This window comes from Carex rostrata, chromosome 33 (genome assembly GCF_964058835.1).
Source record: "Carex rostrata chromosome 33, lpCarRost1.2, whole genome shotgun sequence".
In the NCBI taxonomy this organism is placed as follows: domain Eukaryota; kingdom Viridiplantae; phylum Streptophyta; class Magnoliopsida; order Poales; family Cyperaceae; genus Carex; species Carex rostrata.
The window spans coordinates 1,982,193-1,999,932 of NC_135950.1; the positions used below are offsets into that span (position 1 = coordinate 1,982,193).

General features: G+C 34.7%; 1 protein-coding gene across 1 annotated transcript; it reads right to left on the minus strand.

The window, feature by feature from the left end:
• Positions 1 to 1,265: 1,265 nt before the first annotated feature.
• LOC144548284 (uncharacterized) lies at positions 1,266 to 4,603 on the minus strand. Its single transcript, XM_078296969.1, has 2 exons — positions 4,563 to 4,603; positions 1,266 to 3,515 (listed from the first exon to the last, which is right to left on the minus strand). Exon 2 carries the CDS (start codon positions 3,505 to 3,507, stop codon positions 1,543 to 1,545), a length of 1,965 nt encoding a protein of 654 aa, XP_078153095.1. The 5' UTR covers positions 3,508 to 3,515; positions 4,563 to 4,603; the 3' UTR covers positions 1,266 to 1,542.
• Positions 4,604 to 17,740: the final 13,137 nt, after the last annotated feature.

Below are 17,740 nucleotides of genomic sequence, written 5' to 3' on the forward strand. Positions count from 1 at the left end.
GAAATTATTAATATCAAGTACTACAAGTATTTATTCTGATGCAGTAGCTAGAGTATTTATACCTACGTAGTCAACTATTTTAGTTAGAGAAAGATTAATTAATGCATGGACGATTGGAAAAGGTTAATGCGGGATGCGGGGTCCCCACTACTTCATTTGATATAAGTTGACGCGGAGACTATTGAGGAACTAAAAAAGGGGTGGTCATATCAAGTTACGCATGCAAGTCTTATTTTGCAAGTATTAATTTCTTATTTTTTAAGTATTTATACTTATAAGGTTGATGCAGAACAAGTGTGAGGATTGAAAAAGGGAGACCATACAATTAATGAGAATCATAGTACAACTTTTCTCTAATATTGCTGCGGAGACAGAGGGGGACATGAGTGTGGGGATTCATATAATTATTCAATTTTTTAATTATCCTGTTTATTGTTGATTATGCTTCCGCTATCTAATTTGGAGACTTTCTATTAATTATTGTATCTCTGTACTCGAATTATGAACTTATGAGGGATAATGCAAGGGTATTGTATTATATGTTTTTGACATGGTTGGGATAATTTATATTTATTTAATTTTTCGTGCATATAAAAATTGTGCACACGTGACGGGATGCGTCGTGTTCAAACATTAATTAGTATTTTCGATTGGACTTGGAGTGTGACACATTTTTTAATTCAATGTTTCGATATTTGAATTCCAAATTCCAAAAGTTTTGAATTTTTAAAGGGACGATTCAATTTTTGGAATTATTAAATTCGAAATTATGATTCAAAAAATGAGGTAATTTATGTATAGTTATATATGTATCATCATAATTAAGCAAGAATGTGGGTTGGAATTGGCATCGCTTGCAATATGTTCTGTGTTGTAACTGTATCCTCTCTTTTTCATTTTAGCCCCATCATGTCCAGTTATATTTTTCTCTCCTTTTTGTTCATCTCATTTCAAGTCTTGAGGGGGGAACTTTATAAGTAAAAAGGATTCTGTACTTTTATGTATGTTTGGAAATTGAATGTGGGGCTGGTGTGGTCTTTTCTGTTTGGAGAAAACTTTGAATTTCGTTTTGATATGATAATATATGTATCTTGGGGACTCTTAATATGTGAAATGAAAATCCTTATTTTCGACCATATTTGTCATTTTATATGTCAAATTATGAATAGTCAGGATTTTTTGCTGGAACATGATCATTTTTAGGATGGAATAGTCAGGTTAAGCATGGATCAACAGTCTAAAAAATCAAATTAATTATTAAGCAGACAAACAATCTCTTCATCTTATTATGTCTAAAAGATTTAAGTTGGTACATATATGGTACTAAAGCACACATGCAATCCAGTAGTAAATAAAACATCCCACAAAAACTAGAAGAAATAACTTAAAAGTACACACAGAAATGAACTTAAAAAAATAAAAATAAAGAACAACAGAGAATGCTAAGCTATAATGAAGATGATCATGAACTCCAAGAGTTTTAAAGCTTAAGTTGAACCAACTATATGAACTTAAGCAATTGATAATTATCTACTACAAATTTCAGTTATAGAGAGACAGGCTTTCCGAAAACCTGTCCCAGCCCGAAGGGGTCTTTTGTGGAATGCCCATGTGAACCATCAGCAGCATCACGTGCGTGAGGAGTTCTCCTCCTTGGCTCAATTGCTTGGAATGGTAGTATGTCTTGCCATTATTAGCCGCATAGCACAGCATCTCCGCCCAAACTCTACTGAGAATGCGCCACCTCTTGTTCTCTGTCAACTCATTTAGCTCCCCTGTGAGCTGGCATGCAACCCGCAACAGCGAAAGGCTTACTGAGTCCATTTCTGCGGACTGGCTTCTTGAATGCACTTCTTGAATGAGTTCTTCCCTTGCCAATTCTTTTGTAAGCCCCTTTTCCACTGCTCGAAAGATATTTTTGGCTTCATTATATATGTTCTGACATTTTCTTTTTGCCTCAATCCCATCCGGCATCACGGATGATTGCATGACTACAAGGTACATCATGTAGTTTGACATTATCAAACTAATTTCACGGTCTGAGTGACTGTTATTGTCATTCCTACCACGACCAGTCTCAGGGTTTTCATTCATAGCACCGTGAGTGTGGAAGCAAAGATCCGTGGCAATGTGCCACAATAGAATCATCTCGTCAAAGTTCAACATTCTGTTGATTATAACACTGTCAACTGCCTCTTGTTCAAATACTTTCTCTAATTTCAAATCTCTTAACTCTTTCAACTCTGACCATGGGTGTGCAACACCAGTCTTGGTCTTAAGCTCTTTAAATAAAAGCTCTTTTAACTCGCATGGCACACGAACAGAGCGAACATAAATAAACTTATCCCATAACTCCTTCACCTTAACAGCATCCAAAATCCATCTAAATATGGTTTCTTTATCTCTCAGGGAAAAGCTCAACAAGCTGTATTGCCCCATCGAGTTTGACCACCGGGTCTTGCCCTTGGGGAAAAAGCACGACATAACTTTAGCAATATTAACTGCCAGATTCTTTATGAAACAGTGTTTCTTTTCTTTAAGTGCGACTACTATCCAATCAGACGTTATGATGAGAAGAAGGGAAATCAATTCCATGAAAAGAGCAGAACCAAATAAAATATAAGATATTATGATGTCTGCTTTTGCATAACCTCTTTTCTCGCTCTTAAGAAAGAGTCTGAAAGAAGAGGCGATCATCCCAAGAGAGAGAAATCGCCAGATGCAACCACGTAGACCATTGAAAAGAACAGCCTTGGTGTGAAGCACATCGTATAGGAAGGAAAGCTCTATTTCCACTACTTTAAATGCCTTCAAATGGTCACAGTTCCGGAAATAGGTTATGCTATGCTCATAGTGGTTTTCGCTGAGCCTGTGGTCTACCACAAAAGGCTTGAATATCTTATAGAATTCATAGGCCTCAGTTATCTGGTCTGTTTCATAAATATTACCTGGGGCAACAGTGTTGGAAGGCAATTGCTCTTGGTTTTGCACATCATATGACTTTAGCAATTGACCCATGCGGGAAGAACGGAGAGCCCAAGTTCTCTCTGAGTACTTGACTAATCCAGCAATGAAAACAAAGAAAGCTGCTACTCGTAGCCTGGGAATTGCCACCAACTCAAGGAATACCATAAATGCTATGACAACTTGTACGGCCAATCCGAGGAAATGCCTCCACCAGAGCTCATTATCCTCGATTGAATATGAAGTGATGGTGTCAGGCCCACCAAGGTGGAGGAGGAGGAAAGAAGCCCAAAAGGCCATCAGGCCTACGCCACCGTGATGACAGCTTTGCCTCCTGAGAAGGTTGCCGAGTGCCAAGATGGCAACGTAATCAGCAAACAGGTAAAAGAACCAGATAACAAGGATTAGGAGCTTTTGGCCAGTGCGTTTTCTCAAGGGAGACAAGAAGACCAGGCCAAATTGCAAGCATAGGCTTACCAGCACCAGGATTCTTATTTCCACAGTATTCCATAGCATTTTCAAGCTCTCTTTTATAATTGGCATTGTGGTACCTTTTTTCACAAAGAAGAGAGAGGTTTCAGTTAGGCAATGGATATAGTACGGGTCGGATGGAGGTATTTTCATATCCATATTATATCATTATCCGTTAAATTTTGGCCTTTACTCATACCCAATATATCCTTACCCATTAAGATAATTGATAATTATCGAATAAAATAATAATTTATATCATTTAACCTAAAATATAACAAATAAATAAATATATTAAACACTTCATCTACGTAATATCATAAAATATAAAAATTATAATATTTTATTCCATTAGATTAAAAATTAAAAATTATTAATCAAATATAACGATATAAAATGTTATATAATTCAATTTTGTCATAAATTAGTAATTAAGAAACAATATAAAATCTGTTGAATAAATCAATCTAATCAAAATAATAAAAAATTATATAGTTAATTATATGTATAAATAAAAATATCATATATAATTTAATATTTGTCAATTACCCTATAGAGTAACGGATACGAAATAATTTTTATCCATATCCATATCTGATAAGCTAATATATATATTTTTTTTCTTACCTATAACAATACCCATTAAGTTAACAAAAAAAATTGTAATCCATACCCGCCTTATCGTATATGATATGAGTCAGATAAATGGTTAAAAGGGATTTATTGATGCTTCCTAGTTTCAGTTATGAAGCATATAATTATGTATGTTTCCATATTTTAGAATTTTATTTCAAAATTTATACCATGAACTATAATGTACTGCTTCGCTCATGCAGCTTCCTCAATCGATAGAATTAACTAGTTGTAAAGCGAAGCGACTGCACGCTGGCAAAGAAAATCCGATGTATGGCAATTATATTAATTATGAAAAATATAATCTTAGCTTCAACAATGAATATTTAACTATTTCTTTTTTCTTTTTTCTTTTTTACTTTTCTGCAGTTGCCAGTTGGTCAATGTAAATTGGAATGAAAAACGAACTACTGGATACAAAATGAAAATATTCCCTTTTAAATAGGAGCAGTGCTTAATATCAATATATACATTAATGATACAGTAGTGCTTACTTGAAAGCTCTTTGAGGTGCTCTTTAGACGAGGTCAGCTCTGAGATTCTTGAATTGTCCCGAAGAATTAAATCCAGAATGGGATGGTTGTAGATGGTAATGGCATTAATGGAAGAACCGACTCTCCTAGAGCTCTCTTATTTGAACCCAAGGGGGTATTCTTTCCTTCCGTGTAGATTATACAAAAGGTCCTTAAAGAGTTATCTAGTTTTTTTTAATTCTTCAAGTTTCTAATTATGTATCAATTTTTATGCTTTGCGCGGAAAGCGAACTTTAATTGGTGTAAAGTGGAAACAAAATATATTCCACCAAAGCATCTTTCTTTCTTTTTCCTTAATATAACTAGTAAAGTCATTAAACTAATTCAGTTTTAAAGAAAGAAAGTAAAAGCTTCATCCAATAAAAAAGTTTAGGTGCTTTCATAGGGGATCAATCGGCTCCTCTCTCCAATAATTGTATGTACGATAAAGAATAAACCCACTACTGGTAGACATGCGAGAAATTAAGACTTGCTATAAGTTTAGTATCACAGAATTTGTTGTTTCTCTATGCTGACGATATATATATGTTAAGAAAATGGGAGACATCAACATGTTCATACATTTAATTTGCTAGTGTAATTACATTTTTGTTTGCAATTTCTTAAGTGGCTACTTGTACGCATTACAAATAGCTAGATGATTCATAATTCTGAGATTTAAAAGAAAAACAAAAGGTACAAATAAAAAAAAGAAAGAAAACAAACTTGAGATTTGAAAGGAGTGCGCAAAGGACCTATTCCAATTGTTAGGTATCCATTTTTCCAATACAAGATGGGGCTGCTTAGCAGCTACCATGGTCTATGGCATCATTTATCCTGTTTTTTAAGTAGCTCTATGGTCGTCACATGCTTCGTGTACATGTTGTTGGGTAAATCCATCGGAAGTCTGATTATTTATTGTCGTCACGTGCTCTATGGTCGTCACATGCTCACACATAGCCTATGGTCGTCACATGCTCACACGGTCTGATTATTTTTAAGTAGCTCTATGGTCGTCACATGCTCACACATAATCTGATTATTTTTAAGTAGCTCTATGGTCATCACATGCTCACACAGTCTGATTATTTTTAAGTAGCTCTATGGTCGTCACATGCTCACACATAGTCTGATTATTTTTAAGTAGCTCTATGGTCGGCACTTGTACCCTTTTCAAGATACTAACATTACTGTCACTGCTGCCAGTAAAATGTACTAGTTTGGAGACTCAGCTACAATTTAGCAAACAGGAACTAATAACATGAAAATGAAAACTTAACCAATCTAGTTAATTAATGCCTCTCATAATTTAGAAATAAGGATCGTAGTACCAGTTGGTTTATTCGTGAACCAACAACCGAGTCCAGTCAGTTATTAGCCTGTTCAGCAAAACTCAATGTATAACCTCATTTATGTCTCCAAAAGGTATATAATTTCAAAAGAAGAGAAACTAACCATTGCATTTCAAAAGTGGCCTTATAAATTGAAATTGGTACAGTATGAATGAAGGGACCATCTATTTTACGCGGCACAAGCCAGTACAGCAACCAGCTCATCTCACTTTTACAATAAATCTGTCAGTGAAGTCATTTGGTTTATTTTCATTCTGGACTTGACAAAAAACTCCAAGCAGACTTTCCATGGCAGGACTGCTAAAAGTTAAGTACCACACTACAAGTTTTCTTTCAAACATTTCATCGAACAAGTTCCGAGTATAATAAGGGATTTCCCAAATTTCATTTTCATATCATTTGATGTGGCATATTAATCACAGAGGAATACGCCTCCATGCCCTCGGCAACCACTGCATGCTCAGCAACTCCGTGAAAAATATTAATCACAAACAAGATTAGTGAGGCTGAACTAGGAAATTCAATGAGATTCAAGAGGGAGAATTGTGTACAAAATAGAGAAAGGGAGAACAGACATAAGGGATGAAGCCGGTTTTAGCCCCTCTAGAGAGAGAAAGGAGCACAATTACTGTACCAGCAGTCCCAGTGGCCGGTACTGATGAATAGGTGAGTATGTCATGTGAGAGAATTTTTCTTTTATAGCAGTACTATGTAGATTTTTCAAATTTCAATGCATAGATAACAGGTTTAGTAATTGCATTGTAAATATTTTAAAAAGGAAATAGGGAATTGGTGTCCATCTGCATATATATTTACTACGATACATTTTTTATGAAGAAAAAGGTATTACCTGTATTTGAAAGACTTCAATGTGCAACATACTCTTGATTAAATCATAGCTTCAATAGGTTAATTTCAGCATATAAATTTTGTTGTCGCTACCAGGACAGTGTAAAAATATGGAGACTCAACTATAATTTAACAAATAACATGAAAACTTGATCTATCACTATCCGAGTTCATGGCTTTCATAATTAGAAATAAGGATTGTATTGTAATACCAGCGTGTTTTTACATGTACTCAGTCCAGTCAGTTATCCAATTCAACTCCCCCCCACCCACACACACCCACTTCTTAACAAGAAAAAAAAAACCTATAATTCTGAGGGAGAGAAATTGACCTTATGAAATTGGTTCAGTACAAAAGAATGCACGATCAGTTTTAAACGGCACATTCTAGTACAACACTTGAACCTGCACACAAATAATCCATCATAACTTGAAGTAAGAGAAATACTTGGTTCAACATTGAACTGATTTAAAATGATAATTATTAACAAACTCAGCCGTGAATTACCTTCAATATAAATACACTTTGGTAAAATTTAAATCCAACGCTACAAGGCTTCTTTCAAACATTTCATCAAACAAGTTTTGAGCACAGTCAGGGTATTTCCTAACGTTCACATTCACATCAATTGATGGAGCACTAAATACAGAGGAACGTGCCTCCACACCCTCAGTAACCAATTATTAATTTCAAGCTGCACTCCATGCTCGGCAACCCCGTTAAGATATTATTCACAAACAAGATTAGTGAGGCTGAACTAGCCTGCACATGCACTAACAGTTACTAGCAAGCACACACTATAAACTACAAAAGGACCAAAGCTTAATTTAGTTTCAACTTTATGGACATAGCTTTCACCATTTCAAAAGGTTCCCAGATCTCTCAGATGAATTTTGTAATTTTTGTGAAATTGTGGAAGTTTTGCATGGTTCAGCATCAAATGTCAGTGCTAGTTGCTCCTAAAAACCAGCTTTATATGAAAGCCTAAGGTCTAGTAGTAGAGTAGCTGCCAAGCACCACTACCTAATTGTATACCTAGCAAGTACTGTGTCACCAAGTCGGATGTAGCACAAAGCATTTGATAAAGAAAAATACAATAAAAAAAATGCAAACTAAATAAATAAAACATCACCAATAAAGAAAGAACAGTAGAAAAAATAATAAAAATTTCTAGAAAAACAGAAATATTGAGCAAAGCAGTAGAAATGCTTCATCAGAGTAACAAACTGCCCAAATTACATAAAATGATTATCCAAATTAAAATTAGCTATCTCCAACCAAACTCAACACTTCAATCATTAGTCTTACTAGTTGTCTGCTCCATCAGATCTCTTGCATCATCATCTCGTCCCATTTTTAAAAGCAGTTCTAATACTGGTGCAGAGGCAGCTAATCGGGTTTCACCCCTTCTTGCTTCATTCCCTTTAGCACACACATAGCCTCTTTTACTTTTTTGTTCTTAGCATATGCTTTGAGCAAATAAGTGTAAGTTAAGAGATCTGGCGCTACATGATTGAGCTGCATCCTATTTAGGATATTCATCACATCATCAATATTACCATCATTTACATAGCCAAGAAGTAAAAATCGATATGACACAACACCTGGTTTTATACCTCCCCTTACCATAAAGTCAAGTAACTTTTCAGCTTCCTTGCTTTGGCCTTGTTTGCACAAAGAATCCATCATTGATCTATAAGTAACCTCATCTGGCAAAAAGCCTCGATCAATCATATCCTTGAAAACTCTAATCGAATCTTTCCAACAGCCTAGTTTAGAATATCCATTTATAACAATAGTATAAGTGATAAGATTAGGTGTGACACCGTTATCAATCATATGATACAGTAGTTTCTCTGCGTTGTCAGTTTGCCCCCTCTTGCAAAGTGAATCCACAATTATAGTGCAAGTCACGGTGTTAGACAATATTCCCTTTGAAATCATCTCGTTCAACAACTTCTTTGCTTTTTCTAGTTTGTTCATCTTGCAGAGCCCATCTATAAGAGTAGAGTAGGTTAAAACATTAGGAACCTTTCCTCTAGAAATCATATTACATAGCACCTCCTCTGCCTTTTCACATTCCCCCTCCTTGCATAATACATCTATGATGATAGTATAAGTCACAACATTGGGATCATGCCCTTTAGAAATCATGGACTGAAGCAATTCCACTGCCTTGTCCAATAGCCCTTTCTTGCACAACCCATCCACTAGAGTATTATATGTCACAACATCAGGTTGAATTCCCTGAGAAACCATGTAGCACAACAGTTCCTCTGCCTTCTCAGTATCCCCTTCCTTGCACAGGCCATTAATCAGTGAGCTGTATGTGACTACATCTGGCAGAATACCCTCTGAAAGCATCCGCTCAAACAAACTAAATGCTTTACTAATTACACCTTCTTTACAAAGGCCGTCAATCAAAGAGGTATATGTGACTACATTAGGCACAATACCCACTGAAAGCATTCGTTCAAACAAACTAAATGCTTGACTAACCGCACCTTCTTTACAAAGGCCATCAATAACAGTGCTGTAGGAGATCACGTCAGGTGTGCAGCCAAGCTTGGGCATTTCATGGCAGCAGCCTCACTAATCCTATTCTCATAACAGAGGCCCTTGAGTATAGGAGTGAAGAAGCATGTATCAGCTCTCTGGCCCTCCCTAATAAACCGTCCAAAGAAAATCAACCCGAGTCCAGGCCGATTCATCCGAGTACAGTAGTCAATCAACATAGTATAGGTCACGACATTGGGTGAGGGTGAGACTCCTTTAGTTTGGCTCAAACGGTTAAAGAGTGAAAATACAATTGCATAATGGTTGTTTGAATTCTTCATACGAATTAAGGCCTTAAACAGATGATTAAAGGAATAGATGGATGGTGCCGGGCTCTTAGCAGCCAACAAGCGATCAAAAAATTGAAGAGCATCTTTCATAGTAAGGGTGCCCGACCAGCAACGTTCTTTCACAGCCAGTTCCAATTGGCGGATCCCCATGGCCATGTATTGAAAATGGTCACAACTGCCCCTTGGAGATGGTTCACTAGAGGCTGTTGGTAGCCTCTAAAAATGGGTTGCCCCCTTGTTCAACTATATGGTGTCATAAAAATAAATCAATACATTCCCTGAGAAAAATAAATGAAATAATTGTTAACAAATTTTGCGTAACATGACAAAGGCTATAGGTAACAGAACAGTACTAGTTAGGCATCAGTCAGATACGTGATGCCCACCTTTGCTTAATAGTGATGCACAATGCAAATAGTCAAACACAAATAGATGAAGTTTTCCAGGTTGGTACCATTTCAATTTAGATCAGCTACCATGCTGCTACTCTATGTACTGCTGGGTACTACCAGATGCCTTTTTGTGTTATACAATGTCATACTCATTCGTTATATTTTCTTATTTGGACTAGATGTGCTTTATTGTGGGCAGTGAAGGTCAATTTGGGCTCTTCCCAAAGGGCTGTTTGGTCAATTTTTCTAATTAGGGATTTGGTCATTGAGCAGGTCATCTAAGGCATCAAAGAAGCAACACAGGACTCAAAACTTGATAAATAATAAATCTTAGTACCATAATAAATGTAGCAAAAGGCTAAATAGAGGACTCCCTATTTACTTAATTAATGTTCGAATTCGATCCTCTTATACCAGTAATTATTCAGCTAGTAGTGGTCTGCATCAGACAAAATTCGATTTTATGAACCAGATTTTAGTAGTTACTTGAGACCTTTTGTGTTTGCCTTTTGTCCAATTTACAAATCATTTCTATATTGAGGATCTTAGATATAATTCCTATACTGTACTAAAAAGGTGAGATATCCAGATTTGGTATGATTCGAGAAATACCTTACAAATAAACAATCTAATACCAGCCTCTTAATTTCCCAATAAAGTAATTACTTCAGGAGATAACTAAACCATAGAAATCTAAAATTAAACTTAACCTTACAAATTGAAACTGTGGCAGTAGATAGTGTGCATGCACAGTGGTAATCAGAGATGCCAGTACCAAACTTGATCAGCTCAATAGCAAAAGAACCTGATATTGGAGTCCTTGACTGCAACTGGTACTGTAACCTGCTCATAAATGAATTATGCTTAAGAGAATACTTGATCCAATAATCAATTGTCTTTTCATGATTCATTATAATATTATGTCACCATTATTCTTGTAACCTTCAAACCAAGTTTAGATGCCATGAGGTAACATGCACTAGAAAATATTCAAGTAGATGTATCTAAAGCAATTAAAGAGAGAAGTAGAAATAAGATCTGAGAACTTTTGTATTCCTTTTAGCTTATATTTTCAATTACAATAACCTCTATTTAAAGAGTTGTTTAGAGTCTAAGATAACTAACCCATCTCCTGTTACAAAGCTTTAACAGAACACTAACCAACTTCTCTATTACAATGCCTTAACAGAAAACTGTTAGGCTAATCGATTGCTTAACTGAAACTGTTACTAGCATATTCAATCTAACTATTCTGAAGTTGGTGCGCATAACTGGATGGTTCCAGTATGCTTGTCAGTATGCCTCAGAATGGTACTCTTAGTGTGTTCTCATTCTTTTTATTATTTATATCCATAATTACTAAACTGGTTGTTGGTTCATAACCTAAACCATTGTTTCCTTCCTAAATAATCCAGCTTCACTTATAGTTTGACAAGGCAAAAGATGCCTTTTGCATGGGCAAAGCTTCTTATTTTCCACAATTTAGGCTCTAACTCAACTTTTTTTTAAGAATACAAAACAAAGTTTCTTAATTACCAAATTATAGGGTTAACAACTGCAATTAATTTATTTTATGGATTATTTCTCCATCTGGGGAATGAAGCTAAATTACTTCCCAATGGAAAGGTTGAAACAATTTAATTCATGTACTGTCTCTTTGGGGCAATTTATCAAGCACCTCGTGCACAGTCAGTGGGGACACATAATTTGAGGAAAGGAGAAAAAAATAAAAATCAATTAAGGTGCTAAATTACTGGCATAAAAAAGTGGTAGAGGAGGGCATAGCTGTTACCATGGTTAAAGAGAGTCTAGTCTGTCTTCTTCATTCGTGTATTTCAGAGAAGAGGTTGAGAGATTGTTTAGAAAACGTGCACAAAGCGTTGCCGTCAAAATCTGCTGGTGGAAGTGAGAATATCTCTCTGAGGGACATTTTCACAAACAGTTGATGTGCAAGAGAGTTGTATTAAACCACTTAGAAAAAGAGAGGAGAGGAGAGGGGGGTAAGAGAGGAGTTTGTAAGGAGGAGGCGATTAGTGAAATAGAAAGGGAGAGTAATTCTCTTCTCCAAACCTCTCACTAATATCTAGAGAATTCAGCGGCGCTGAGCGTGTGAGTGAGGGGTAATTTGGTCCGATTTTAAAACAACCAAGCAGCAGACAATTTGGCGAGACCTTCACCCTTCATTTTCTTTTTTTCTTTTTTTTCTTTTTATAACTCAGATCACCTAGACAATTTGGCGTCTTTACTTTTGATAGGCATTTGAACCCTCCTCTTATCTTAATTTTGTTTTTGGCTACTTATTATTCATTCTACTTGGTTGAAAATTTGATTGTGTTTAGTTATTATTTTTTTTGTCAATCAAGTTTTTCAATCATTGTACATAATTATTATTTAATTTTACTTCATTTTCTTAATTCAAATTAGCCCACAGGAACTTTAATTAAGATTTCACTATATAAAACCTTACATTACTGGTTAAAGTCATCAATTTTGATATTATGTCAATTATTAGTTGTCAAAAAAAAAATTAAAACTTTGATTGAAGGATGTGAAATAATTGAGGGGCTTAATTGAATACAAATTCAAAAACTTGTTTCAATCAAATACAACAACTAAAATTTCATACTGGGACTTCGTCTCATTTTATATGTTGATTTATGCTAATGAAGGAATAAAGTTAATTTTCTATAACCATGAGCTGGTTCAAATGCTGACTTTTTGTCACCACAATTTTGTTCCACTAATCAAACAATTATTTCAACCCTTATTTTTTTAAATGTAGTGTTTTGTTTTTTATTTTTAGTAAATCTATTATGAGTTTAATATCATCAAGATAATTTGTTAAAACAAATTTCTGATCTATTGAATCGGTTATAAACAGTGTTCTAAATAGCTAGCTATAGCGGCGCTATAGCTTTTCCGGACCATAAACGCTAAGCTATGAGATAAAATTGCGCTAACTCAGCTACGACCGTTATAGCTATAATAGCTGACCGCTATTACCGCTATATGAGACCCGCTATAGCTACCGCTATGCTACACATAGGTTTTTTTTTACAATTTATATGGACTTCTGTACTTCTATTCTTATTTCTAATACTATATAGTCTTCTACGATAAGTATACTAAACCAAACTATATGCTTCTATTTTTATTTGTGATTTATTCTATTATTCTATATCGAGAAATATTCAAATACTAATTCTTCATTTTGATTGCTCTTTGCATAGTATTCATTTGTAAAATTATTATCGTTCGTTTCAATTGAAAGCTGATTTTGATTATTATTATAATATATAAAATGTTTAAATATGTATATTGACTTCATTTGTCTTATAAAATTAATTGCTCTTTGTCTATTATAATATGTAATACTATGAAGTATAAACTATTAAATAATGTTACTTTTTAGATTTTTTTTTTCTTATTTGCGTAATTAATAAAAAAATATAGACTTAAATTAGTTGTTATTTAGTTGTTACATCAATTCTCTAATATTGATTATGTTTGAAAAAGAAAAATCGCTGTGTATGATAGCTTCCGCTATAGCTACGCTATTTGCAATAACTTTTTTTTTGATCTCCCTGCTATGCTGCTATAATCGTTATTTCGAACCTTAGTTATAAACAACAAATTAATTCAAACAATTCAGATTAATAGAGTAGAGGAGTTGCGGCGGGACACCGCACTGTGACTAATTTTGTTCTATGGGACCGGAAGAAGTATAAAGTACAATGTGGTGCTACTTTGGTCCGATTTCAAAAGGTAAATTTTTAATTTGATTGGCAATAAGTTCAATTGGAGTCACTGAGATTTTGGAAATAGCCTTCGCTGCTTATTCTACTTGGTGGATATTTGATTGGCAATAAGTTCAATTGGAGTAACTCAATCTTTGGATTTTGAAATTGGGATCGTTTGATTCGAATCAGTAATAATCTATCTGAAGTGAATTACACACATCCCGAAAGATGAATTTGAATCGGAAAATAATCTCGAACAACGAATTCGAATCGGACGGTCACAATCCAATCCGGACCCGTGAAATCAGACGAAACTTCAAAGAAAATGAAGTAACAAGTAACAAAAATAATAAAACAAAGACCAATTTGGTCGGTGGGATTTAAGGTTGCGTCGAGGAGATCAGGTGGAGAAGGAATTGAAATAAACGATAAGTTGGGCTTTTTAGAAAGCTTTGGAGCTCCATACAGATATTGTTATAAAGTCTCGTAATGGGCCTTCTATTTGTGAATTTTAACCTCTTTTACAAATGATCCGACATTGTAAAAAACAATTTATTGTGCAATCCACATGTTGTACACTTTCCTGAACAGATATCTTTACCTGAACTAGTACACTATGAACTTAGGCTCTTCCTATTGCCAATCAAGTACAACCAGCTGCCTTCTCCATTCCTTGTTATTTTCCATTATTTTGGCTCTAACCCAACTTGATGCATAATTTACCACATCTATAGGGGGTCCTAACTATAATCAATCTATGCCTTGTTTCCCAATTTGATAGAAACAGAAAATGATATTTTTCCTTAAATAAATCAATATCAGATCCCATACTGTAAGTTTCTTTGAGACATTTCATCAAGTAACTTGTGTGCACGGTCAGAGATTCCCAAATGATACATTCATATTCACAAATTCGGTACAAAATACAGATCTTAAATTGAAGGATACAAAGAATCACTGTGATCTATCAAAACGCTAAATTTTATGGCCTAAATGCAAAGCACCTAAAAAATCTAACACGAGGCAAGCATAGCACCTACCGGGTTTGCCTTGTTGCATTTCAGAGAAGAATTCGAGAATTGGTTTAGGCACCATGAGTAATGTATAGCCACAAGACGCTTGTGCTTTGAGCTACGGTACGTCTGTTGGGTATTTCAACAAATTAACACTTTTGTCTTGCAAGAGAGCCATAAACCATCACATCCAGGATATATTTTTTAGTTAATTAGCAATAAGCAGGGTTAACCGTAGGTTAGCTGGACGTGAATACGTGATGGTTTATAACGTCTAGCGGATGTGATAAACCATCACGTTCTTACTATATTATGAGATTTCACGATATCCTACCCCTATTTGGATATTCATTTTCTTTTCTGTTAATAAAAAATTGGTAGGGTTCTTCTTAGGAAGATTTTAGTGAGGCATACTCTTATGTAATAGAGATGAGTGTTATGAATATAATTGTGTATGTCCATTCATTTGGTAACTCTCAACACTAATCACCTAAATTTATTTTCTCATTTATTAGTATAATTAATTTAAATAGTTTTTCATTTACAATTTGTGGCTTATAAATAGTGGGCTTGTAATCTTGTATTATATGTATAAGAAATATATGAATAAGAGATGACCATCATTTATACAGTCTATCTTGATTTTGTTTATATATGTTTGTTAATCCTTATTTTACAACAAAAGGGAAAAACAAAAACAAAAAAATTGAGACAATAGATTCAGAGAAATAATATTTTGCTCTCATCAACACAATAGAATAGAGTAGTTGAGTAGTTCAATATCATTACATTTTAGTTTCTTCGAGATGTTGTTGTAAAGTAATTCGGATTAAATATTTAAAGTAGTGAGATGCATCATTAAAAAAAAAGAGATGGAAGTTGATGTATTTTGAACCGAGATTTTTATTTTTACCCAAAATAAAAAATAATTTAATATAAATAACCACAGTTTAGCAGGGATTTTATTTTTACCCAAACCGTATAAAATATTTACGGTCCGGAATTTTAGCTAGTATCGAATATTTATGGTCCAAAACTTTTTTTTTGGAACCGTATAGAATATTTACGGTCCAAAATATAATTTTTTTTTTTTGGGAATTGAGTGAAGTTTCGTATGAAAATTGACCAACATACAGTTTTGATATCTCATGATCTGTTTGGTGATTTCATACGAAACTTGACAGCCTTGTTCTATGATGTCAAGACTGCATGTCGGTCAATTTTCATGATTTTTAGAGATATTTTGCTATGTTAACCAAGGGTGCAAAGTTGGGCTCAGAATGCACTCCTTTAGTAGTTCGGGCGATTTTTGAGACCTGATATCTCACTATTTGTTTGGAGATTTCATACGAAACTTTACAGCCTTGTTCTATGATGTCAAGACTGCATGTCAGTCAATTTTCACGATTTTTGGAAATGTTTTTCTATGTTAACCAGGGGTGCAAAGTTGGGCTCAGAATGCACTCCTTTAGCAGTCCGGGCGATTTTTGAGACCTGATATCTCACTATTTGTTTGGAGATTATGTACGAAACTTTACAGACCCGTTCTATGATATTAAGACTGCATGTTGGTCAATTTTCATGATTTATGGAGATGTTTTGCTATGTTAACCAGGGGTGCAAAGTTGCTACTATGTGCAATATTTTAGCAGTTTGGTCAGTTTGCCCAAATTTGCACCTGTAATTAATATAGCAAAACATCTCCAAAAATAGTCAAAAATTGATCGACATGCAGTCTTGACATCATAGAATAGGGCTATAAAGTTTCGTATGTAATCTCCAAACAAATAGTGAGATATCAGGTCTCAAAAATCGTCCGAACTGCTAAAGGAGTGCATTCTAAGCCCAAATTTGCACCCCTGGTTAACATAGCAAAACATCTCTAAAAATCGTGAAAATTGACCGACATGCAGTCTTGACATCATAGAACAAGGCTGTGAAGTTTCGTATGAAATCTCTAAACAAATCATGAGATATCAAAACTGTATTTCGGTCAATCTTCATACGAAACTTCACTCAATTCCCCCCCCCCCCAAAAAAAAATAAATAAATAAATTTTGGACCGTAAATATTCTATACGGTTCCAAAAAAAAAAAAGTTTCGGGCCGTAAATATTCTATACGGTTTGGGCAAAAATAAAATTCATGCTAAAATGTGGTTATTTATATTAAATTTTTTTTTTTTTGGGTAAAAATAAAAATCTCGGTATTTTGAAGGAGATTGCTGCGTTTTATATTTACTGCATCATATGAGACACATACCACTTTAAAGATAAAAACATCAACTAATACTTTAGTTGGATGAATTCGACAATAGACAGATCAATGAGCGAGGTTTCGAAACTAGTATTTACATTTCTATCGTTATTATATTTATTTACTTCCATAATGAACGTATTAATGAGGAGATAGGAGTAGGTCCGATGGGCATTGGACCTACTTTTAGGTTCAATTAGCTCTATCACCGTACGATTAACATTAAGATCTGAGCACACGGAAATTGATAAAAAATCATACGGATTTTAATAAGAGTGCACGATTCTTGATGCAATTGAATGGCCAGATCACCCATCAACCAAAGTAGGTCCAATGAGCATCGCACCTACTCGAAGTGATTAATGAGATACACTGAATCAGTCTTTACGTCTATATCTATATGTATTTAGAGTTGTTATAGATTTAAGGGAAAATTAAAGGGAAAACAAGAAGAGACACCATACCCCTTTTTTAAGTGTAAAAGTTCACATCCCTCAACCCTACCTACTCCCCTAGCTACCTACTCTTTCTGGAGCTTACCGATCATCAAATTATATTTCTCCTCTCATCTCCTTCCTGTCTTGACACATCTTGTTCCGTGTACCTAACCTAGCTATTTCTTACAATATATACACCCCGTTGACCCCAACCTATCCCCCTGTTCTTTTCCCCTCTTTTTTCTTTGTTGTTTCTCTTAAAATTAAAATAAGGG

Bases quoted from the DNA above. Each gene is read 5' to 3' on its own strand.
- LOC144548284 (XM_078296969.1), bottom strand. From the start codon at position 3,507: ATGCCAATTATAAAAGAGAGCTTGAAAATGCTATGGAATACTGTGGAA.